The following is a 20087-nucleotide window of genomic DNA, read 5'->3' as shown; positions in this document are numbered from 1 at the left end:
TAGGATGCAGGTTCTGTTTACAAGTTTCTTCTCCAGGAAGTGTCTGAGTTGGTAGGGGCAGAGGCACAGTTTATATACCCAAATGTGCCTTTGAAGTGGGGGAGACTTCAAAGAGTGGCTTAGAAGTGCACCAGGTCCCCTTTCAGTTCAATCCGGTTTGCCAGGGTTCCAGGAGGAGGTGTGGCAGTCCTTTGTGTGAAGGCAGCCCCTCCACCCTCCCAGCCCAGGAAGACCCATTCAAAATGCATATGTATGCAAGTGAGGCTGAGTATCCTGTGTTTGGGGTGTGTCTGAGTGAATGCACAAGGAGCTGTCAACTGAACCCAGCCAGACGTGGATTGTACGGCACAGAAAGATTTAAGTGCAGAGAAATGCTCACTTTCTAAAAGTGGCATTTCTAAAATAGTAATATTAAATCCAACTTCACCAGTCAGCAGGATTTTGAAATCACCATTCTAGCCATACTAAATATGACCTTCCTACTCCTTTCAGATCAGCAGCTACCACTCAACAATGTATGAGGGCAGCCCCAATGCTAGCCTATGAAGGGAGCAGGCCTCACAGCAGTGTAAAAACGAATTTAGGAGTTTTACACTACCAGGACATGTAAACTACATAAATACATGTCCTGCCTTTTGCCTACACAGCACCCTGCCCTATGGGTTACCTAGGGCATACCTTAGGGGTGTCTCATATGTAGAAAAAAGGGGAGTTTTAGGCTTGGCAAGTACTTTTTAAATGGCAAGTCGAATTGGCAGTGAAACTGCACACACAGGCCTTGCAATGGCAGGCCTGAAACAAGGTTAAGGGGCTGCTTAAGTGGGTGGCACAATCAGTGAGCAGGCCCACTAGTAGCATTTAATCTACAGGCCCTGGGCACATATAATGCACTCTACTAGGGACTTATAAGTAAATTAAATAGTCCAATTGGGTATGATCCAATGTTACCATGTTTAAAGGGAGAGAGCATATGCACTTTAGCACTGGTTAGCAGTGGTAAAGTACGCAGGGCCATATTTATACTTTTTGACGCAAAACTGCGGTAACGCAGTTTTGCGTCAAAAAATTTAACGCGGGCTAACCCCATTCCAACACGCAAGCCAGGCGTCATATTTATGGAATGACGCTAGCCGGCGCTGCTGCCTGGTGAGCGTAAAAAAAAAGACACGAACCGGGAAGCGCTGGCATAGGGAATAATGGGGGTTGTGCGTCAAAAAATGGTGCAAGTCAGGTTAGAGTAAAAGAAATTTACGCTAACCTGACTCGCGTCATTTTATGACGCACAACCACCATGGAAATGACTCCTGTCTTAGCAAAGACAGGAGTCATGCCCCACTGCCCAATGGCCATGCCCAGGGAACTTCTGTCCCCTCGGCATGGCCATTGGGCACAGTGGCATGTAGGGGTGCCCAAGTTAGGCCCCCCATGCCACTTAAAAAATCTTTAAAAAATACTCACCTCTACTTACCTGTACTTACATGAGATGGGTCCCCACATCCATGGGTGTCCTCCAGGGGTGGGCGAGTGTGGCAGGGGGTGTCCCTGGGGGCATGGGAGTGCCCCTCTGGGCTCCTGCCAAGCCCACAGATCCCTTAACGTCTGCTCTGACCAAAAAATGACACAAATGCAGCTGAGTGTCATTTTTTAAGGCCAGCCCCCTCGCGTGCGTCATTTTTGCACGGGAGTTTAAATAAGGCGCAAATGCCTTAGAGTCATTTTTAGCGTGGAAACGCCTACCCTGCATCTCATTAACGCAAGGTAGGTGTCCACGCTAAAAAATGACGCAAACTCCAAGAATTTTGACGCTAGACGGGTCTAGCGTCAAAATATAAATATGGAGTTAGCTTTGCGTCGGATTTGCGTAAAAAAAACGACGCAAATCCGGCGCAAACAGAGTATAAATATGCCCTGCAGAGTCTTAAAACCAGCAAAAACAGTATCTAAAAAGTGGGGGGAGGCAGGCAAAAAGTTAGGGATGACTACCCTAAGGCTGTCAGGTCTAACAGGCAGATTACAGTTAATGTGAATATTGAGGTCACCACATACAATAACTGGCATTGCACAAGATGCTAACTCAATATTAATAAGATTAATTATTTCTGGGTCATCGAAATTAGACCTATAAATTGAACATAATGTGACCTTACACCCCCCCAATTAAACATTCTAGTATCACCCAATGGCCAAATTTATCAGTAGGCTTCCGGATCAATTCTTCCATTTTATTGCAGGCCACTACAGCTACCCTTTTAGTAGGAGGTATATGCCAATAGTTGATAACCAGAAAATTCCAGCAAATGTTTCTTGAAACTCATGATATGTGTCTCCTGCATACATATGACATCTGTTCGAAGTAATGTTATGCCATCTGCCAGAAATCGTCTTTTGTTACTATCATTCAATCCACAAATATTCACTGTAGCAACGCACAGACTACTTTTTCGTGCCATAATTGTTTGACAAACACCACCAGCCCGAGAGTAAGTGTTGTATTGCAGACCAATATGAGTTTACCATATTTTGGTCTAATTTTTCTTGTGAGTCCCCGCCCTTGTCCCACCCCACAACCCCTGTGCCCTTGAAACCCTCTACCCCCATTCCCTTTCCTGAGGCCTGAGAAGACCCTCACCTACCCTCCACCAACTATACAAGACAGCCTGACTACTAGGTATGTAAGATGGATTGCTTGTCCCCCTCCCCCAGCAAACACTCATCCCACTTATTGACATTTAATCATTAGGTAGAGGGCCAATTCCTACCACCCCATAATATCCCCCCACTCCTATTAAGGTACCTTCAACCATACATTGCGTCCTTAAGACAATTTTTCCAGGTACTCTTTAGCCGTAATTTCAGAAGTAAACACATGCAGTGTGCCTTAATGCACAGATTTTAGTCCTGCGAGATTCAATAAATATGCTTCCCCGCCTTTCTCCAGAAAGGGGTTGATTAGTTGCCCAAGTCACCACCATTTCTACACTGTAATATGACAGCATTCTGGGTGAGTAAAAAAATAAATCCCCTCAAAATGTCTCTTTGAGTCCGGGCGGGCTTTCTCAAACACCGCCTGCCTTATTAGCAAGTTGGTAAAGTATACAAAAATGGACCTGGGTTTCGTTTGGCTCTTACTAGCCTCACCCCTTGTTTTTTTTTTAATGAAGAAGAAACCGTGGGCCCTCTGTTTCTCCAGTTCACACTTTCTGTTCTCATGCTCAGGAAAGCCACCTTTAAATAGTTTAATTAGAAAACTCCACATATCGGGGCCCTCCCGACCTTCTTCAGTCCCTAAAATCTGCAGAATGTTGCGGTGTTGGTGATTTTCAAAATCCTCCACTTTCCACCGTAAATCTGAAATCTGTGAATCCTGCAAGGCAGACTGTGTCAACACAGTACTTACATCCGACTCTAAGCTGCAGCACTGGTCTCAGTTGCAGTTATAGGGTCACCAATATCTGAACAGGCCTTGGCAATTCTCCTCACTGATGCCTGAAGTTTATTTTTGGTGACCCTAGTCTTTCTACTGTCGCATTGAGTCTGTTCATGCTCTTGCATTATAGTATGATAAATCAGGTCAAGAGATGGGGTTCTGAAGATTCGCCCGGGTGAGAGCCTTGTGGAGGATCCTCATAATTCGGATACGTTTGCTGAGTCAATGAGTAGTCCCACTGCATCGCCTGGTCTGCATACTTTATAGTCCTTCTCCTTTCTGTTTTTCCCTTCAAAGATTTCACAGGGGCTGCTTTCTCTGGTTTCTTAATACAGACTGTATTGCTCAGTCCCTCGATGGAGGTACAATAACTCCTTTGGGAATCCTTCCCTGCCAGATAGCTGGAGTCATCTGAGTCCCTAGAGTGACCTGATAAGGAAAGGAAATTCTCTCTAGACTCTGCCCTTTGTCAGCTAACCTAGCCACTTTAGCCCCAGTAGTACTAGGTAAGCCACTAACTTGATTTGGCCCAGACTGCACATGCCCATCGCGAGTTGCAATCATTCCCTCAGAGCTCAAAGTTACGAAGTCAGTCTTGTGATGAACCGTGGTTACTTGGTTCATAGTGTCTTTAGGCATTGCATTCATTTCTGCGCACAGGCTATGATCACATTCAGGGAGACACACAACTGAGGCTAAAAGAGGACCCTTGTAAGCACTGACCTGAGGCAATATGACCATGTTCTTCATTTGCAAACATAGGTCTTGGGCCACTTGATCCTTGTTAGCTCCATCAGTGAGGTTAGGTTTTTGCCATCCTCTGTCACTGCCATCTGCTGGTCCTCCGAAGGGGGAAGACATGAACCAGGTGGCTGCATTGCCCGTAACGCTGCAGTGCATTTCATCTTGGTAGGCGCCTTGAAAATGTTCGAAATTGACGATCCCTTTACATGCTACACGGAAGTTGCCTGATTGGATCTGGCCCCCTGGGCCCACGCACTTGGTTCACAGCAGCAGTCTCTTGCTGCAAACACAGTTGCCTTTGTTTGCTTGCTCCTGTACCTGCTTTCCCACGTGAGCATCCGGGAGCCTTTGGCACCATTCACAGCTGGCAATCTCGTGGGTGATTATCCTTCAGCCTGTCTGCACCTGGAGACTAATCATACTGCGGCAGCCCCCAGCCTGCGTGTTTGCTCACAGCCGCTGGCCACCAAGCCAGTGCTCTGCCAAGGCTCTGTAGACCATGAAGGTTAAAATGACCCTGCCTATGCGACACGGTCAAACAGAAGTTCGCATCAGCACAAACACAGGTTACCATTTCATGGAAAACACCACTCACATGGTTAGATCCAACCAGTAATTCATGCTAGGAGAGCGGGGACTCGCACACAGCAACTCACATGGCCGCTGTCTTGTCTCTACTGAGTCCCTATTATTTTTTTCAAAGAGCAGGTAAATAAGACTTATTAGAAGAAGCCTTGACTTTTGAATTTTTATATGCCAGTTTCTTTATCATCGTATTACTATTGGATAGGCCTAGGAGAGCTGCCATCAACCCACAACAAGCCAGCAAGTAGATTCAGTACCAGTGCATCAGAATGTGACTCTTCTGTTATCATTCTGTATAGTAACATGATGATGGCGAATGGTGGTGTTTTTAACTCCAGCAAACAATGAGTATGTTCACCTGAGTGCCTATGTTAAAGTAGTGTAATTACTACACTGTGGTTCTAATTGTCATCTTTGATTCATTTATCTAGGCCCATTTGCTGAACATCCCAAGCTGGAACTGGAAGGAGGGTGACGATGCGATCTGCTTGGCGGAGCTGAAGCTTGGGTTCATAGCCCAGAGCTGTTTGGCCCAAGGACTTTCAACCATGCTTGCTAACCTCTTCTCCATGAGGTCATTCATAAAGGTAAGATTTGGTGTAAATTGGGAAAATACAACTGCCCCCAGAGTCTTGCTAGGATTTCTTCCCAATTGTTTGTTTTTCCTGCATCTGCATTTGGTAATTTAGGTGACCCTAATAGTACTGTAAAGTTAACAGCTGTTTTAGAGCATACCAGAGTATTAAAAAAACTCATTTTGGACTATAAATATGTACATGTTTGTGATCTCATAACTGTGTAGTTGAAGATTTAAAGTTAAATGTAAAAACATTAGTTAATGCCAATCTATTTATGATGTTTGTGTATTCATCTGAAAAATGTACATTCCTCACTATTTAAAGTACTTCCGAGTACATTGGATGTTTATATGAGTTACAATGATAGAGCCAGTACAGTAATGGCAAGACCAAAAGTTATACTTTCTCCTCAATATAGATTGAGCACAACTTAGAAGGAATACACTACTTTAATTTCTATGAAAAGAACTGTCCCTCCAGTGTACAAAACTATATTTTAATTCATCATGCCACAGCAACGAAGTATAGTCATTCAGTCACCACTTTAAATGTGCCACCCGGCCATTCCCCCATGTGCCATCCTCTCCCTTCGTCTTACCCATCTACCACTGTTGATAGATGCACATGTTCACAAGCCATATGCTGGCAGTGTTGAGTTTCTCAATAAACTCTCATCCTGTTCAGGACAGTATTTACACTGACGCAATCTCCAGGATCCCAGTTCAGACTGGCCCAAGCAGCCACTTAAGAGACTCACCTGATTCACTTGCATGCTGTCTCCTCACATTGTTTACATACCATATATTTTAGCTCTTTGTTCTGTTTTCTTGCTGGTCCTGTCTACCTTATTTCCCATTGTAGGTTTGGGGCTTGCAGCCTTATTTGTTTTAAGATTATTTGCATTCACTGTCTTATGCAGCCCAACTGTTGTGTTCAATCAGTCAATCAATCATACAGTCATGAGGCATGAAAGACCAAAGTAAAACTACAGCCAAGGGCTGTGAAGCTCGGATCCCTAGAATAACAGGGTCTTTAACAACTTACCAAAAATCACAAGTTCGTCAGCATGTTCTGGAATGATTTACCTTATTAAACTAATTTCACTGTCTCAGCTGTTTCTACTTCATTGGCTCCAATTGTCTCTCATTGCCCTGGAGCACCAAAATGTTCTGTGCTAATGTCTAGTGTGAGTGAGTGAGTGATCCAAGCTAAGTATGGGCAAAGTGGCAAGAATTTCCCGCCACAGAACTCTAAATTGCAACCAAAGTAGGCTTTCTGGGACAAATTCCTTGCTAAAATTGTGTGTGCACACAATGTTTAAGTAAGGAATGGATTACACAATGCCCTTCTGCAGATTGCAATAATTTACATTATTGTGCAAAGATCGTTTTCTCACCTGGACCACTTGCTCCTTTCATGAGAATCTCGCAGCAAGGATTGCAGACAACATTGCCATGATCTGAATCTATTGCAATGTATGGGAGGCAGCGTACATTTCTGTCCCATTTCCAGTTTGTGTCTGCTTTAGCAGCTCATTCTTTTAATTCCAAGTCTGGAGGCACCAAATTCTCATATGGAGTGGTATTAGACTTTGGTAAGGTCTGTAGTGCCTGGGGCACAGGCCACTGGCCTGGTGTATGCTGACTATTTTCACATTTCTGCCACGTTTCTAATGGGACACCAAATCATTCTAAAGGGTGGGCTCGAGGGCAGAGACAGGGCTATACAGAAATTCTAATACTGAGCATTATATTTATTGTTAACACTTTCTATTCTTTAGCCATATAAGAGAAAAGATAAATATATCTAACTGCTTATTTTTCTAATATGTGTAGTCTTTTCCCTTGTTTTGAATTTGCTAACAAACAAAGTATTAAATCATTACACAGTTCAAACATATAAAGACCCCCTAGGTTATTAGAAGCAATGCTACCTTATTCTGGAGAAAAGAATCAGAGGAGTGTAGTTGGAACTCTGTGGCGACAAGGTTCTTAAACAAGTTCTACAAATGTCAAAATGCCTTCTAAAAAAGAATTGGCAAAATTGAAGGCATCATTCGTAATACCAAATGTCACATCAGTGACTTTTGAGTTATAACTAATTAATCTGCCCTGACCCGTTCATTGCATTAGCCTTTTCATAGAAAATAGGTCACCAGCAAAGTATTAGTAGGCAAAGAAACCATCTTATTCTTCCTACCAAGAGCCCTGTTCCAACAGAGATCCTTGATTTAGTGTTTGGAGTGCTGTTAAAACATCCACCTGATGCATCTGGAACATGTGAATTGAATTATTTGAAGTGGTTTCTTATTGGTAAGAAACCGTACTACAAGTCAGGGAAGATTGTACATGTTAGCTTTCCTAAAGTTTTCCCATTTTCATAAACTTGACCTTCAAATAAACGTAACTTTTATGCAAAAGGGTATACTTTATTTCTTGCTTTAACCCGGGTGTTTGTCTGTGTGCTTACCCAAATGTTAGTATATAGAAGTATAGATGGGTAGGTATCAATACATTGTTAGTTTCCCTCTTGAGGCTTCCAAGAGACATCAAAGACCAGTAAAATGGAGACTGTGAAAAATAATTTAATAAGACCAAGCATCCTCCCGCTACTCCTTCACACTATTTGGCAGAGCCACCCTTTACAAAATAAAATATTTGCCAAAAATCTTATACTATATCGGATAATACACCACAATCTGTCCCTGTCAGATACTTCCACAAAACAAGTGCCAAGGCAAATGGTGCTGAATGTATAGCTCTGAAAACACTCTAATGACTCACTTACAGAGCTGAAATAAGCAGTGTCTTGCATGATTTGAGCGGAACCGTTATGGCTCCCTGAGGACTCGGTATCGGTGTGTGATGTAATAACTAGAATAGAATGTATGAGAGTTTGCCTTAGAATATTAGACTTCACAAAAACACACAGAGGAATAAAGACATGTGATTTACAGCTCTCTGTGTGGCCTAGTCATTCAGCTGGCACCAGACTGGGGAAGATGCTACGGAATAGACCTTCCGCATGTCAGAAAATATCAAGAAGCTGCACAAATGAGTTTGGTGAATGACTAGGTCTTTGCCTATTTAGATAATCCGGTGTGTAGACTAGACAGGTTCTCCTTGAGAACTAAGAGTTATTTACACACGTTATATGGAGGAGAGCTACCTAGTGAAGCACCACCAGTGACCGCTGTGGTAGATGGGGTCTGGAATATGGTCAGCAGGGAAATTGGATGTAAAATAGATTGGCTTTCACAACAAACTAGTGGCTGGAAACTCAACTGAAAGTGATGGCCTCTCTAGTAGGTTTTTGAAGTTGGGACAGGATGGGATAGCTACACTCAGTGAAGTATAGGATGCAATTGACATAGAGCAATTCTGCAGACAGAATGTGATATGGACATATATTAGAGATATAGATCCCTGCAATTTAAGCATGCCCAAAGGTCTAGAATAGAGCTGGACGACACCAGGGAGACCTCCATTTTAAACAGGATCTTGTTAAATGCCTATGTGGCAGTAACACAAACTAAGTCAACACAAAGGACGGCCTACTGGATCATAAGGCTGGGTGGGAGGATGACAGTGAGGACCTGAGGGAGAAGCCTGGGCAGAAGTCAAGAAATTCTGCAGTGAAGCTCAGTAAAAGCAATGACCAGGTTTTTCCAACTAAAAATCTTTCACAGCATAAATTACACCAAAATAGGCTTGTATAAATTTGGATGAGTAGATCAGGAGCTTGGTGTGCGTGCAGTGGCATAACAGAACGTCAGCTCCCCCCCCCCGAAAAATATGCTGAAGGGCCACCCCCCTCACACACTCATATCAGTAGGGTCTAAAGGGACCCACTCCATTATGGGAAATCTAGGGGGCTCCCCCGCACTGCGGGGGGTGTGGGGGCCACTGCTATGCCCCTTTGTGCGAGGTGTGGGCAGGGAAGAACCTTCACACATACACTGTGGGAAAGTCCCAAACTAAAGGGCCACTGGCAAGAAATCTGAGGTGAAATGGAGGTGAACGTGGCATTGAACACTAAGACATAAGCATGAACTATTCAAGTGTGGGTTTACACTACAGCAGACTTGTCCAGAGGCCAGAAGATATTTGCAAACTATGCGTACATATTAGTTTAGAGAGTAATAGTGATGAAACGTTAAGTTAAGCGCTGCCTACAGTGGCAGAATGGGAATGCAACATAGTTTGCAGCATGGCAGTGGAGAAGGGAGCACATGAAGAACGTGTCTTTGTATAAAACAAATATGCAAAAATTTGCGATAGCTGAGCGAAATGAATTGGAACTGGCTAAATCACATGATGTGAACATGCTTTTTATGTGTAATATGCCCTGCAGAAACACCAATAGGTATAAATAAGAGCTGAGACCATGACCACAAAACAGTTATTATCAATGCCATGTCAAGGGGAGGGAGATATGATGCAGGCTATATTCTCATGCTCGAAAAGTTGTATGTAGTACAAAGGGCAATATATAAGGATATAAATGTTGCCGAATTGCTGGGCTCTACTATTACACAGAAAACGTCAATAACATGTTTAAAAAAACAAAGACTTGAATCATATTTCATGGTGATGGCTTTCTAAGGAACTAAAACAAAATGCCCACCTCATGGATATCCCCATTGTCGGGGTGAGGCGCTTTTGGAATGTCCTGCCTAATTGCTTAGATGGCACAATACCTCCTTTTCTTAAGTTGAACACATTCCTGACAACTCAGTCATTTATTATTCATCACATTCATTTCTTTCCTGGCAGACATCACTTTTGAAGCCACTCCCTGGCTCACGGACCTCATCCAACATCCCCTCAGGGCAAGTTACGACCAGCGGCTAATCAACTTTGTACTTCGAAATTACGTCCAAGAACCGGAAGCAAACTATGGGCACTTGTTGGCCTTGTCAAGTATATGAGGAGATAAATTCTACTATATAATATGATTTGTCGAACTAATCTTCAAAATGGTTATGGTGGGAGTGAAACACTCCTGGCATAAAGCAAGCAACAGATCTGGTTTAACTTTTCTTTCCCAGTTGAGTATCGCCCGGTTCGATATCCAATAACTATGCTCTGTACTGAAAGGAGCAGTAGTACCCTGGAGGCCATCTTGTTTCTCTTCACCTTGTCAAAATCCTTGATCTCGAAATTCGCCCTCCAAATCAAAACATGGGTTTGATACACTGTTGTGAAAAACAGATGTACCCTTGCAATCCCAGAATATCTTCTCAGAGCAGAAACAGAAGTTTCAATTCTGTGTTTTGTGTGATATCCTCTCATATGACTAGACCGTTGTTTAATCTGTCTTCTATGTTTAGTCAGTCAGAGACAAACGCACATGATTAATGATGAAGTCCTCCAGACTTAATTCATTATAGTACCATTTGCAACAAGAAGATTTATTGAAACTGGCTGCCTGGGATAAAACTTAAAGCAAACTTGGAGACTCTTCTAAGGGAAAAACAATAAAATGATGCCAAGCCTAAAACTGAAATTTTCCGTTGGACTGTGTAGCGTATATCACATAAGGAACCTTTTATTTAGTATAATAATCTTGGGCAACATATTTAACATGATGGTGGGGGTGGGGGTATATTGTTGCCAGACATGCTGTGGATACTAACAAATGTCCGTGACTGATAGCGAGCATGTGCTATTAGGAGGTGTCATGCTCTAGGAAGCAAAAAAAAAGGAAAGCACCACCGGCATGGCGAATAGGTGCGGTTTTAGCAAGTCATTGCAATAGTTGTTTTTAATTGTAATTGCACACATCTGCCACAAAAGTAAAAATGCTGTCACCAAACATAGGTGTCTTAAGCTTGCAATACAATTTTTAGAGTTAAAAACATGCCACGTTGAAGCTATTTTTCTAGTGCATTTTTGTTTTTTTGTTTTTTGCAACAAGCGTTTTTCAGTTGCACTATGCACTTTATTACTATTATTTGTGAAGGACGCAAGAATGAATCACTCCTAACCAAGCACTCGAATTAGGGACAGCTACAATGTTGCAACGTCACTGAAGAACTTTATAACCTAGGCTTCAAAAAGTAGTGGAGGAAAAATGAGTAGCTGGGAATTAAAATCAATATAAAAATAAATACCATAAAAAACGCACATTAAACCACCTTTGCAACCCAAAAGAAAGGGACTATTTTTAGGTGGAATTGAGCAATGTGCTCAAGATTTGTGCAATTAGTCAAACTGAATGGAGCCAATAGATATAGTGGGTTGACCCATTGACATATGCTGTGGTGGGCAGAAGCAAAATGCGAATGCCAATTTAACAGACTAAAGGATAAAATTGACTGCAAAAAGCCCCTGTTTATTTATATTATGTATTGTTTTGGGGGAAAAACAATAGTCTGGTGGAACAGCTAAAGCTGTTTCCAAGCCCAGACCTGAAAAATAAAACTGTTTGTATTTCCACGAAAGTATTATGAACTCAAGTAACAGGGTCACAAAAGAATGTGTCATAAGTTATATTTTCAAGACATGTATCTCCTACTAAAACATCATACATGACAATTCATGGCCAATAGAAAGAATGCACGTTAAACTTTAAGTTATACTAATATCTGAATGAAATATAATTTCTCCATAATACATCATAACCCACACCCCACCGAACTGCCAGATATATACTCCCCTGTAGAACTAAGTCTTGGTAAATAGAAATAAATACCATTTTCTAGTAGTTGCTATTTTGAAGTCACCTCCATTCTACTCTTTGTAAATTATTCACTGCAATGACATTTGATGGTATGCTCCTGAAAATGAAGGAACTTTCCAGGTCTGTTTTATTGCCTGTTCTCTACCTCTGGAATACCATGAAACCCAGAGTAAGCTCGAACTTTTAATCTAACACTTGCACTTCTTCCCTTGTGCCTAACTAGATTTGTCAGTGAAGCTTCTCACTTTCACAGTCAGTAAGATTGTTCCAGTAGAACTCTTATTTTTGATAGTCTCCTCATCGGACTAAAATACTTCAACCAATGCAAAGCAGAGGCAGTGAAATTCTGATTTGCACTCCAAGGAGTTATCACCCACTGCTATGGTATATTCACTCAGTAAATGAACTGAAAAATCCCGCCAGTCTCTCACTAAAGCATTGGTAAGATTAAGGGTGGCTCTTCTTCTCCTTAAACCACTGTGAAATTACTTTCAGCAGAGATCTGCTAACTGCGTACACCACCTCCCCTTTTTATTAAAAGGTTCAAAGGCTGTATCTCCGATAACTGCTCCATCATTGTCCAAGCTGCCTTCCAAAGAGACTCCCCCAAGGTCATATTTGGTCTTTGAGACATTTCTTGATCTTCAGAAGAAAAGGAAACACACAGCTTTGTCTCACATCCATCAACTAACGCCTGAATTGACCCCAAGTGCGCCATCGTCACTTAGATGCCTCTAGACCAGGGTGTTCTGACAATACAAAAAGCTAATTAGGAAATTACTGTTCTATAGCGGAGGAGGCTTATCCAACAGCCTATGAATCAGAAGTAGACATGATTTTAAAAACAGCATTCCTATATAATAATGAGCCTTGGTGATCTAGAAATAACAGTTTCTGGTCGTGCACTGGAACATAGTGTCTGAGTCCACGAGGGAAAACTGGTTGGAATATTTACTTCAGTAGGTCGAAAAGATAATAGCATAGAAAATAAAATATAACTTTCATTAATTGAGGATCCAGTAATCTGCCTTGAAAGAAAATTGGCGCTATTGTGCCCTTTTTCACACAAGCTTGAGGGAATGGTTACTAGTAAAGAAAGGCAATTTAAAGTTCTAATTTCCTTTATTAATTGCGAGATAGAATTGCCAACTTATTTTTTTTGTTTTTGAACTGCCCATAATTTTTAAACAAAATGTATGATTTGTTTAACTTTCTTTTGTTTTATATTTTCTCACCTATACACTTAGGGCCCTGTTTACTATTGAATTTTCGAACATAAATGTAGGTTTATGGTCGAAAATACCTCATGTACGCCTGAAATCATTATATGACCCCTTCCATCCCTGCAAATGGTCAGTAAGGTACTCGAATTAAGTGCTTCCAAGTAGTCAGTTGCCACATGGTGAAATATCTAACTTTCTAAAGATGGCAGCGATGATAGAGAGGCATTGCATGAAGCCAAGAGTGTTCAGTACGAGGTCGCTATGACTTTGTTCTGTGCTGTCCAGTCACTTGTAGAGAATCTTCAACCCACTGCACATCAGTGCCTAATTCTTCCCATCTATCCTAAATGTAAGAGCCTCTAGCTAACAATTTCACTTTTTCTGGGAAATGTCATGAAACAGATCCATGAAACACAATGTATGTATCTAATATATATAATTGTCCCTTAACTATAGAGCCTGCCACTGACATACACTAAACATTTACTTCATTGTAGTTTTTTAATTAGTGGCAAATATAGTTCATGCCCTTACTTGTAGGGACGTAGCAGGGAAACCACATTAAACACTTGTGTACAAATACCATACATCAGCAAAGGGCAATGGACCCCAAATCACAGTACACTGTGTTCATACGCATAATGTTTTTTTTTACAGTTTATAATGAAAGCAAACAACGGAGGCAAGAACTGGTGCACCACTGGGCTTGCCTGAGACATGCCATCATCCTTCTAACCTCTTTAAACATGACCATGAACAGGTAGTGGAGGATAATAATACCTAAGTCCCTTACTCATTCCAAACCTGGCTGCACTACTAGACAAGGTAGGCAGACCTAGTCATAGATGCACTGCTCTGGAATGGATGGAATGACTGAATTAATCTCAGCCACAGGTAATCACTTGGGGCCTCATACCCAATCCATCATTATTTTGCACAAAATGCTAACTCAGTTTGGATCCAGCTATATTCAAATCAGCATTGGCCCTGTTCCAGTCGGAACAGTCCAGCTCAAACTGCCAAGACAGGTCCTCCTTGAACCAGAACACCAGCAACCCAGGACTAGTTTTGCCCTAGTTATGGGCTTATCAGGTGGATACAGATTGATTCAAGTGACACAGTATGCACAGGACCCATATCTGGGCTTACTAATCCCACTTTTGGTGGCACAATAAATGTACAAAACAGTGATGGAGGGAATGCTTGAATCAATTTCAGCCACTGGTAATCATTTGGACCACCTCCCAATCCATTGTTATTTTGCACACCATGCCACCTCAGTTTGGACGCAGCTATTTGCAAATCATTCTTGACCCTGCTCCAGTCGGAACAGTCTAGCCTGAACTGCCAAGCCAGGCCCTCCCTGAACCAGAACACAAGCAACCCATAACTGTTATCAGCCTAGTTATGGGCTCATCAGCCAGGTACAGCTTGGTTCCAGTGACACAGTATGCAAGGGGCCCAAGTCTGGGAATGCCTGTCTCACTTACGATGACACAATAAGTATATAATACAATGATGAATGGAATGTTTGAACTAATTTCAGCCACTGGTAATCACTCGGGCTGCATCCCAATCCCTTGTTATTTTGCACACCACCTCAGTTTGGGCCCAGCTACATGTAAACCAGTCTTTGCCCTGCTCCAATCGGAATAGTCTAGCCCAAACTGCCAAGTCAGGCCCTCCCTAAACCAGAACACAAGCAACCAAGGACTGGTTTCACACTAATTATGGGCGCCTCAGCTTGGTTCCAGTGACACAGTGTTCCTGTGACCCACATTTAGGCATACCCGTCCTACTTAAGGTGACGCAATAAGTATACAAAGCAGTCATGAATATAATGCTTGAATTAATCTCAGCCACTGGTAATCACTCAGGCAGCATCCCACCTCATTGTTATGTTGCACACCATGCCACCACAGTTTGGACCCAGGTATATGTAAATGAGACTTGTCCCTCCTTCAATCGAAACATTCAAGCTCATCCTGTCAAGTCCCATCTACCCTAGATTGTAACGCAAGTGACCATTAGCTGGTTTTACCCTATTTATAGGCTCATCATCCAGGAACAGTTTGGTTCTGATGATGCAGTGTGCACAGGACTCACTTCTGGGCATACTCATCCCACTTTCAGTGACACAATAAGTAAACAAAACAGTGATGGAGATAGTCCTTGAATTAATCTCAGCCACTAGTAATCACTCAGGGCCACATCATAATCCATCATTATTTTGCACTCCATGCCACCTCAGTTTGGACCCAGTTATGTGCAAATCAGTCTTGACCCTGCTCTAATTGGAACAGTTCAGGCCAAACTGCCAATCCAAGACCTCCCTGTACCGGGACACAGGCAACACAAGACCAGTTTCGACCTAGTTATGGGTCATCAGCCAGGTACAGCTTGGTTCCAGTTACACAGTGTGCATGAGATATCACGTCTGGGCATACCCATCCCGCTTACGGCAATGAAATAAGTATACAAAACAGTGATGGGTGAAATACTTGAAGTAATCTCAGCCACTTGTAGTCACTCAGGTTGCATCCCAATACTTCATTCTTTGGCACACCATGCTACCTCATTTTGGACCTAGCTATATGCAAATCAGTCTTGAACCTACTCCAGTTGGAACAGCCGAACAGTCCGGCATAAACTGCCAAGCCAGCTCCTCCCTGATTCGGAACACATGCAACCCAGGACCGGTTTTGCCATAGTTATGGGCTCATCAGTCTGGTACAGCTTGGTTCCAGTGACACAGTGTGCATGGGACCCACATCTGGGCATATGCGTCCCACTAACAGTGACAGAATAAAAATACAAAACAGTCACGGATAGAATGGTTACATTAATCTCAGCCATTGGTAATCACTCTGGGCCACATCCCAACCCATTGTTATTTTTTACACCGTGCCACCTGAGTTCATACCCAGTTATGTACTAGGTTGTTTTTGTTGTGGTTCAGGCAGGACTTTTCCCATGAGGCGCAGGGTCCAGACTGGTTTGCATATGGCTGTATCTAAACTGAGGTAGCATAGTGGGCGAAAAATTATGGATTTGGGTTGCTTCCCAAGTGTTTGCTACTGGCTGAGATTAACTCAAGCATTCCATCCAACTCCTTTTTCTTTTTTTTGTTTGAAGCCCAAGTGTTCTGGGTATGCACAGACATGGGTCCTGGTCTCACTGCGCCATTGGAACCAACTATACCTAGCTAGAGAGCCCTAAATGATTAATGCAAGCATTTCATCCATCCCCTTGTTGTTTTCGTATTTGGCTCCATAAGTGCACCAAGTATGCACACATGTGGGTCACGGGCTCACTGTGCCACTGGAACCAAGCTATTTTGATGAAGAGCGCTAACTAGGGTGAAACAGGTCCTAGATTGCTTGTGTTCTAGTTCAGGGAGGACCTAGCCTGGCAGTTCAGTCTGGGCTGTTCCTATGAGGAGCAGGGTAAAAACAGTTTTGCATCCAGCTGCATCTAATCTGAGGTGGCATGGTAGATGAAAAATAATTGTCATACAGCTTTGAATAATTACAAGTGGTCCAGATTAATTCAAGCATTCTGTCCATCACCTTGTTTTTGTATTTGATACCTAGGTGCGCCGAGTATTCCCATTTAAGGTTCCTGGGCTCACTGTGCTACTGTTACCTAGTTATACCTGGGCTGAAGAGGGAGAAACCAGTCCTGGGTTACTTGTGCTTCTGTTCAGGGAAGACCAAGCCTGCCATTCGGTCTGGACTGGGCCCATGAGGTGTAAAGTCAAGACTGATTTGCGCATACCTGCGTCCAAACTGTGGTGGCATGGTGGGCGAAAAATGATGGATTGGGATACGGCCCCATAGAATTGCCAGCTGCTGAGATTAATTCTAGCATTCCATTCATCACCTTGTTGTTTTCATATTTGATTCCCTAAGTGTGTCGGGTATGCCCAGACGCGGGTCCTGGGCTCACTGTGCTGAAGATTCCTAACTAGGGTGAATCGGTCCTAGGCTGCTTGTGTTCCGGTTCAGGGAGAACCTAGCCTGACAGTTTGGGCTAGACCGTTCTAATGAGGAGCAGGGTCCAGACTGATTTGCATATAGATGTGTCCAAGCTGAGGGGGCATTATGGGCAAAAAAATGATGGATTGAGATGTAGCCCTGAGCTATTGCCAGCGACTTAGATTAATTCAAACATTTCATCTATCACCTTGTTGTCTTTGCATTTGGCACCCAAAGTTGCAGAGTATGCCCAGACATGGGTACCGGGCTCACAGTGCCACTTGAACCAAGATATACCTGGCTGAAAAGCCCTAACTAGGGCGAACCCTGTCCTAGGTTACTTGTGTTCCAGTTCAGGGAGGACCTAGCCTGGGATTTCAGACTGGACTGCTCCATTGAGGAGCAGGGTTAAGACAGATTTGGGTATGCCCGCATTAAAACTGAGGTGGCAAGGTGGGAGACAAACGATGGATTGGGATACTGCCCAAGTGGTTTTCAGTGGGTAAGATTAATGTAAGCATTCCATCTAGAACCCTGTTGTTTTTTAATATGATGCAAATGTCATATACCCGCTCTCTTTTCAGATTGTCCATTGCTTATTTTCTTACTCTGGGGATCGGCCAGCCAGGCAGCATTGTATGTTGATGCCTGGGCACAGTGTTGCTCTTAATTAAGGCTTCATTTACAGCATTTTTTTGTGCCAGACAGAAATGACCTTCATACACAGCCTGCCACCTTGACGTACCTTGAGTCTGGATAAAGGTGGTGTAGGACTAACAGTACAAGAGTCATCATATTTACCCGTGTATATGATTGCCGCTAATGACAGCTTTGAGCTGATTTACTTTCAGTGCAGCACTTGCCCTTTGCTTAGAGATTTGTTCATTGTGGTTAAAATTGTAATGTTGTACATCATCTGTGGTACTAAAATATCATATATCTGTATATCATAGAGGAGCTCTTCCTAAATAAAATGTAGTGCATGATACAGTACCTCTCTATCACAACTTATTAAGTTCTTTGGCAGCGTTGAACGGATGATAACTGGCCTACCTCCAGCTTCTCCGTACAGTGTAGCTCTCTGGGACTAAAGCCATTTGGATACCATCCATCATCCCCGTTCATCGCAACCATTGTGTGTCGATCTCTTTAATGTGGATGGCTCTTGCATCCTGGAAATCCATCAATGGGGGCTGATTTGTCTTAATTGATTTCTCATTCAGGTTTCCAGGCCATCTGTGCTCCATCCATCTTTTTAGTGCCGGGGCACCCGTAGGCCGTGCTGTCTGAATGGGGAGCGTGGGGTGCAGGTGGGGGAGATGGATGCCTTCAATGTGTCATCCAGAGTTCATCTATTAACATTACAGTTGTGTCATGTCAGCAAATAAATTGTGCTCTTCTGTATCGCCATTCCTTTATTCATGGGCTTCCAGGGGATTTTTGGGGTTGCACTGTGTAAAGATGTTGTTTTTGTTCCCTAAAGAGTCTTTCCATAAACTTCAAAGACTTAGTTATTGTGAAACTATGCATCAAAAACATCATTGCAGTGACCATGAAATGGCTCTTGTGTAGATTTGCACGCTCAGACATAAAGTGTTGGCTCTTGTGTAAATGTACACAAAGATCCAGCACTAGCACAACTGATAGCCAGGAACACGCAGAGGCTCAGATGAATTAAAGCCCAGATTTATGCTAAAGTGGCACAGCCCGGTGCTGTGTTAAAGATAACAACAACACGCTGCGCCTCTTTTGAAATACAGGGGTGCGCCGTATTTAGAGGAATATGGTACACCCCTGCGTTTCCCCCAGCGCTGGCACTGAATTAAGCTGCCTAGCGATAACGCAGGCATCTTTGCACTGTAGTGCAAGGGTGTTTGCACTGAGGAGATAGATTGTTTATGTGCAGGAACGTGTCCCTTCCTTCACGTAAGCAATTGTCCATGACATTTTGCTTCTTCTATGTGTGCTACTGCTGCTGCAGCACACATAGATACAGCAAAAAGCAAAAAACGAGGAGAAATTAAAGCATTTTGCCATGCTAACGCCCCTTCCGGGGTGGTGTTAGTTTTTGGGCGCCGCCTCAGGTTTACGACAACTCGTAATTCTGAGGCAGCATCAAAAGCAATGGGTGTTGCAGTAGAACTCCCACAGCAACACCCATTGCACGCCCATGTGATGCAGAAAACTGTGTCGGAGGTGACAATATTTACAAGGAGGTGTAACGCAACAAAAAAGTGGCGTTAAACCTCCCTGTAAATATTGAGCAGTGCTTAGCACCACTGGAGCGGCATGAAGAGTGATGCTCCGGTGGCACTCAGGGCTCTTAAGTATGCCCCTAAATAGTTAGAGGTGTTACATAATGCCAAAGAATGGCTTCTGGGAGCAGGCGTCACTGCTCGAAAGGCATGAAATGGTTCATGAAAACACAGTGGCATATGGAGTTGAATTAACTACCTCTCTAGGGGTCTCGTGCACAGGAGTGGTGCAGCATCAGTAGTGGCGCCGGGCCTAGGACCGTCAGGGGCTCACTGCATCTAAGTTATAGAAGTCATTCAATACCAAACCCCAGCAGGGGCCATTTTCCTTGGCTGCATTAGTGACTATGGCACACTTGGTATGCCACAGAATTTGAACCGAAATAATAGCCTATCGACTGCTGCATTCTGTTGCTCTAATGAAGCGTTTTCTGTTTAATTTCTGCCAGAAAGCCCTTCTGCTCAAACAAAACAAATTTTGCTAGCTTTATATGCCAGACAGTCCATCGTGATGGTTGCTTTGGACAGATAAAACAAAACTTTGTATCTTTTTGTCATATCATGAAAAGTGAAGCTTTTTTGTAACAGTTGACCTTGAATTCACCTTGACGTGT

The 20087-nt window shown here is 43.0% G+C and overlaps 1 protein-coding gene across 7 annotated transcripts in view; it reads left to right on the top strand.

The window, feature by feature from the left end:
- The window catches only part of KCNMA1 (potassium calcium-activated channel subfamily M alpha 1), a 1226483-nt gene that overhangs the window by 807285 nt on the left and 399111 nt on the right, over window positions 1-20087 (top strand). For all 7 annotated transcript variants that reach the window (XM_069240804.1, XM_069240805.1, XM_069240803.1 and 4 more), the window contains exon 14: window positions 5188-5343. In XM_069240804.1, coding sequence (XP_069096905.1) covers window positions 5188-5343 — 156 coding nt within the window. The remainder of the gene's footprint in view (window positions 1-5187; window positions 5344-20087) is intronic.

This window comes from Pleurodeles waltl, chromosome 6 (assembly GCF_031143425.1).
Source record: "Pleurodeles waltl isolate 20211129_DDA chromosome 6, aPleWal1.hap1.20221129, whole genome shotgun sequence".
Classification (NCBI taxonomy): domain Eukaryota; kingdom Metazoa; phylum Chordata; class Amphibia; order Caudata; family Salamandridae; genus Pleurodeles; species Pleurodeles waltl.
This window is presented reverse-complemented; position numbering and strand designations above follow the sequence as displayed.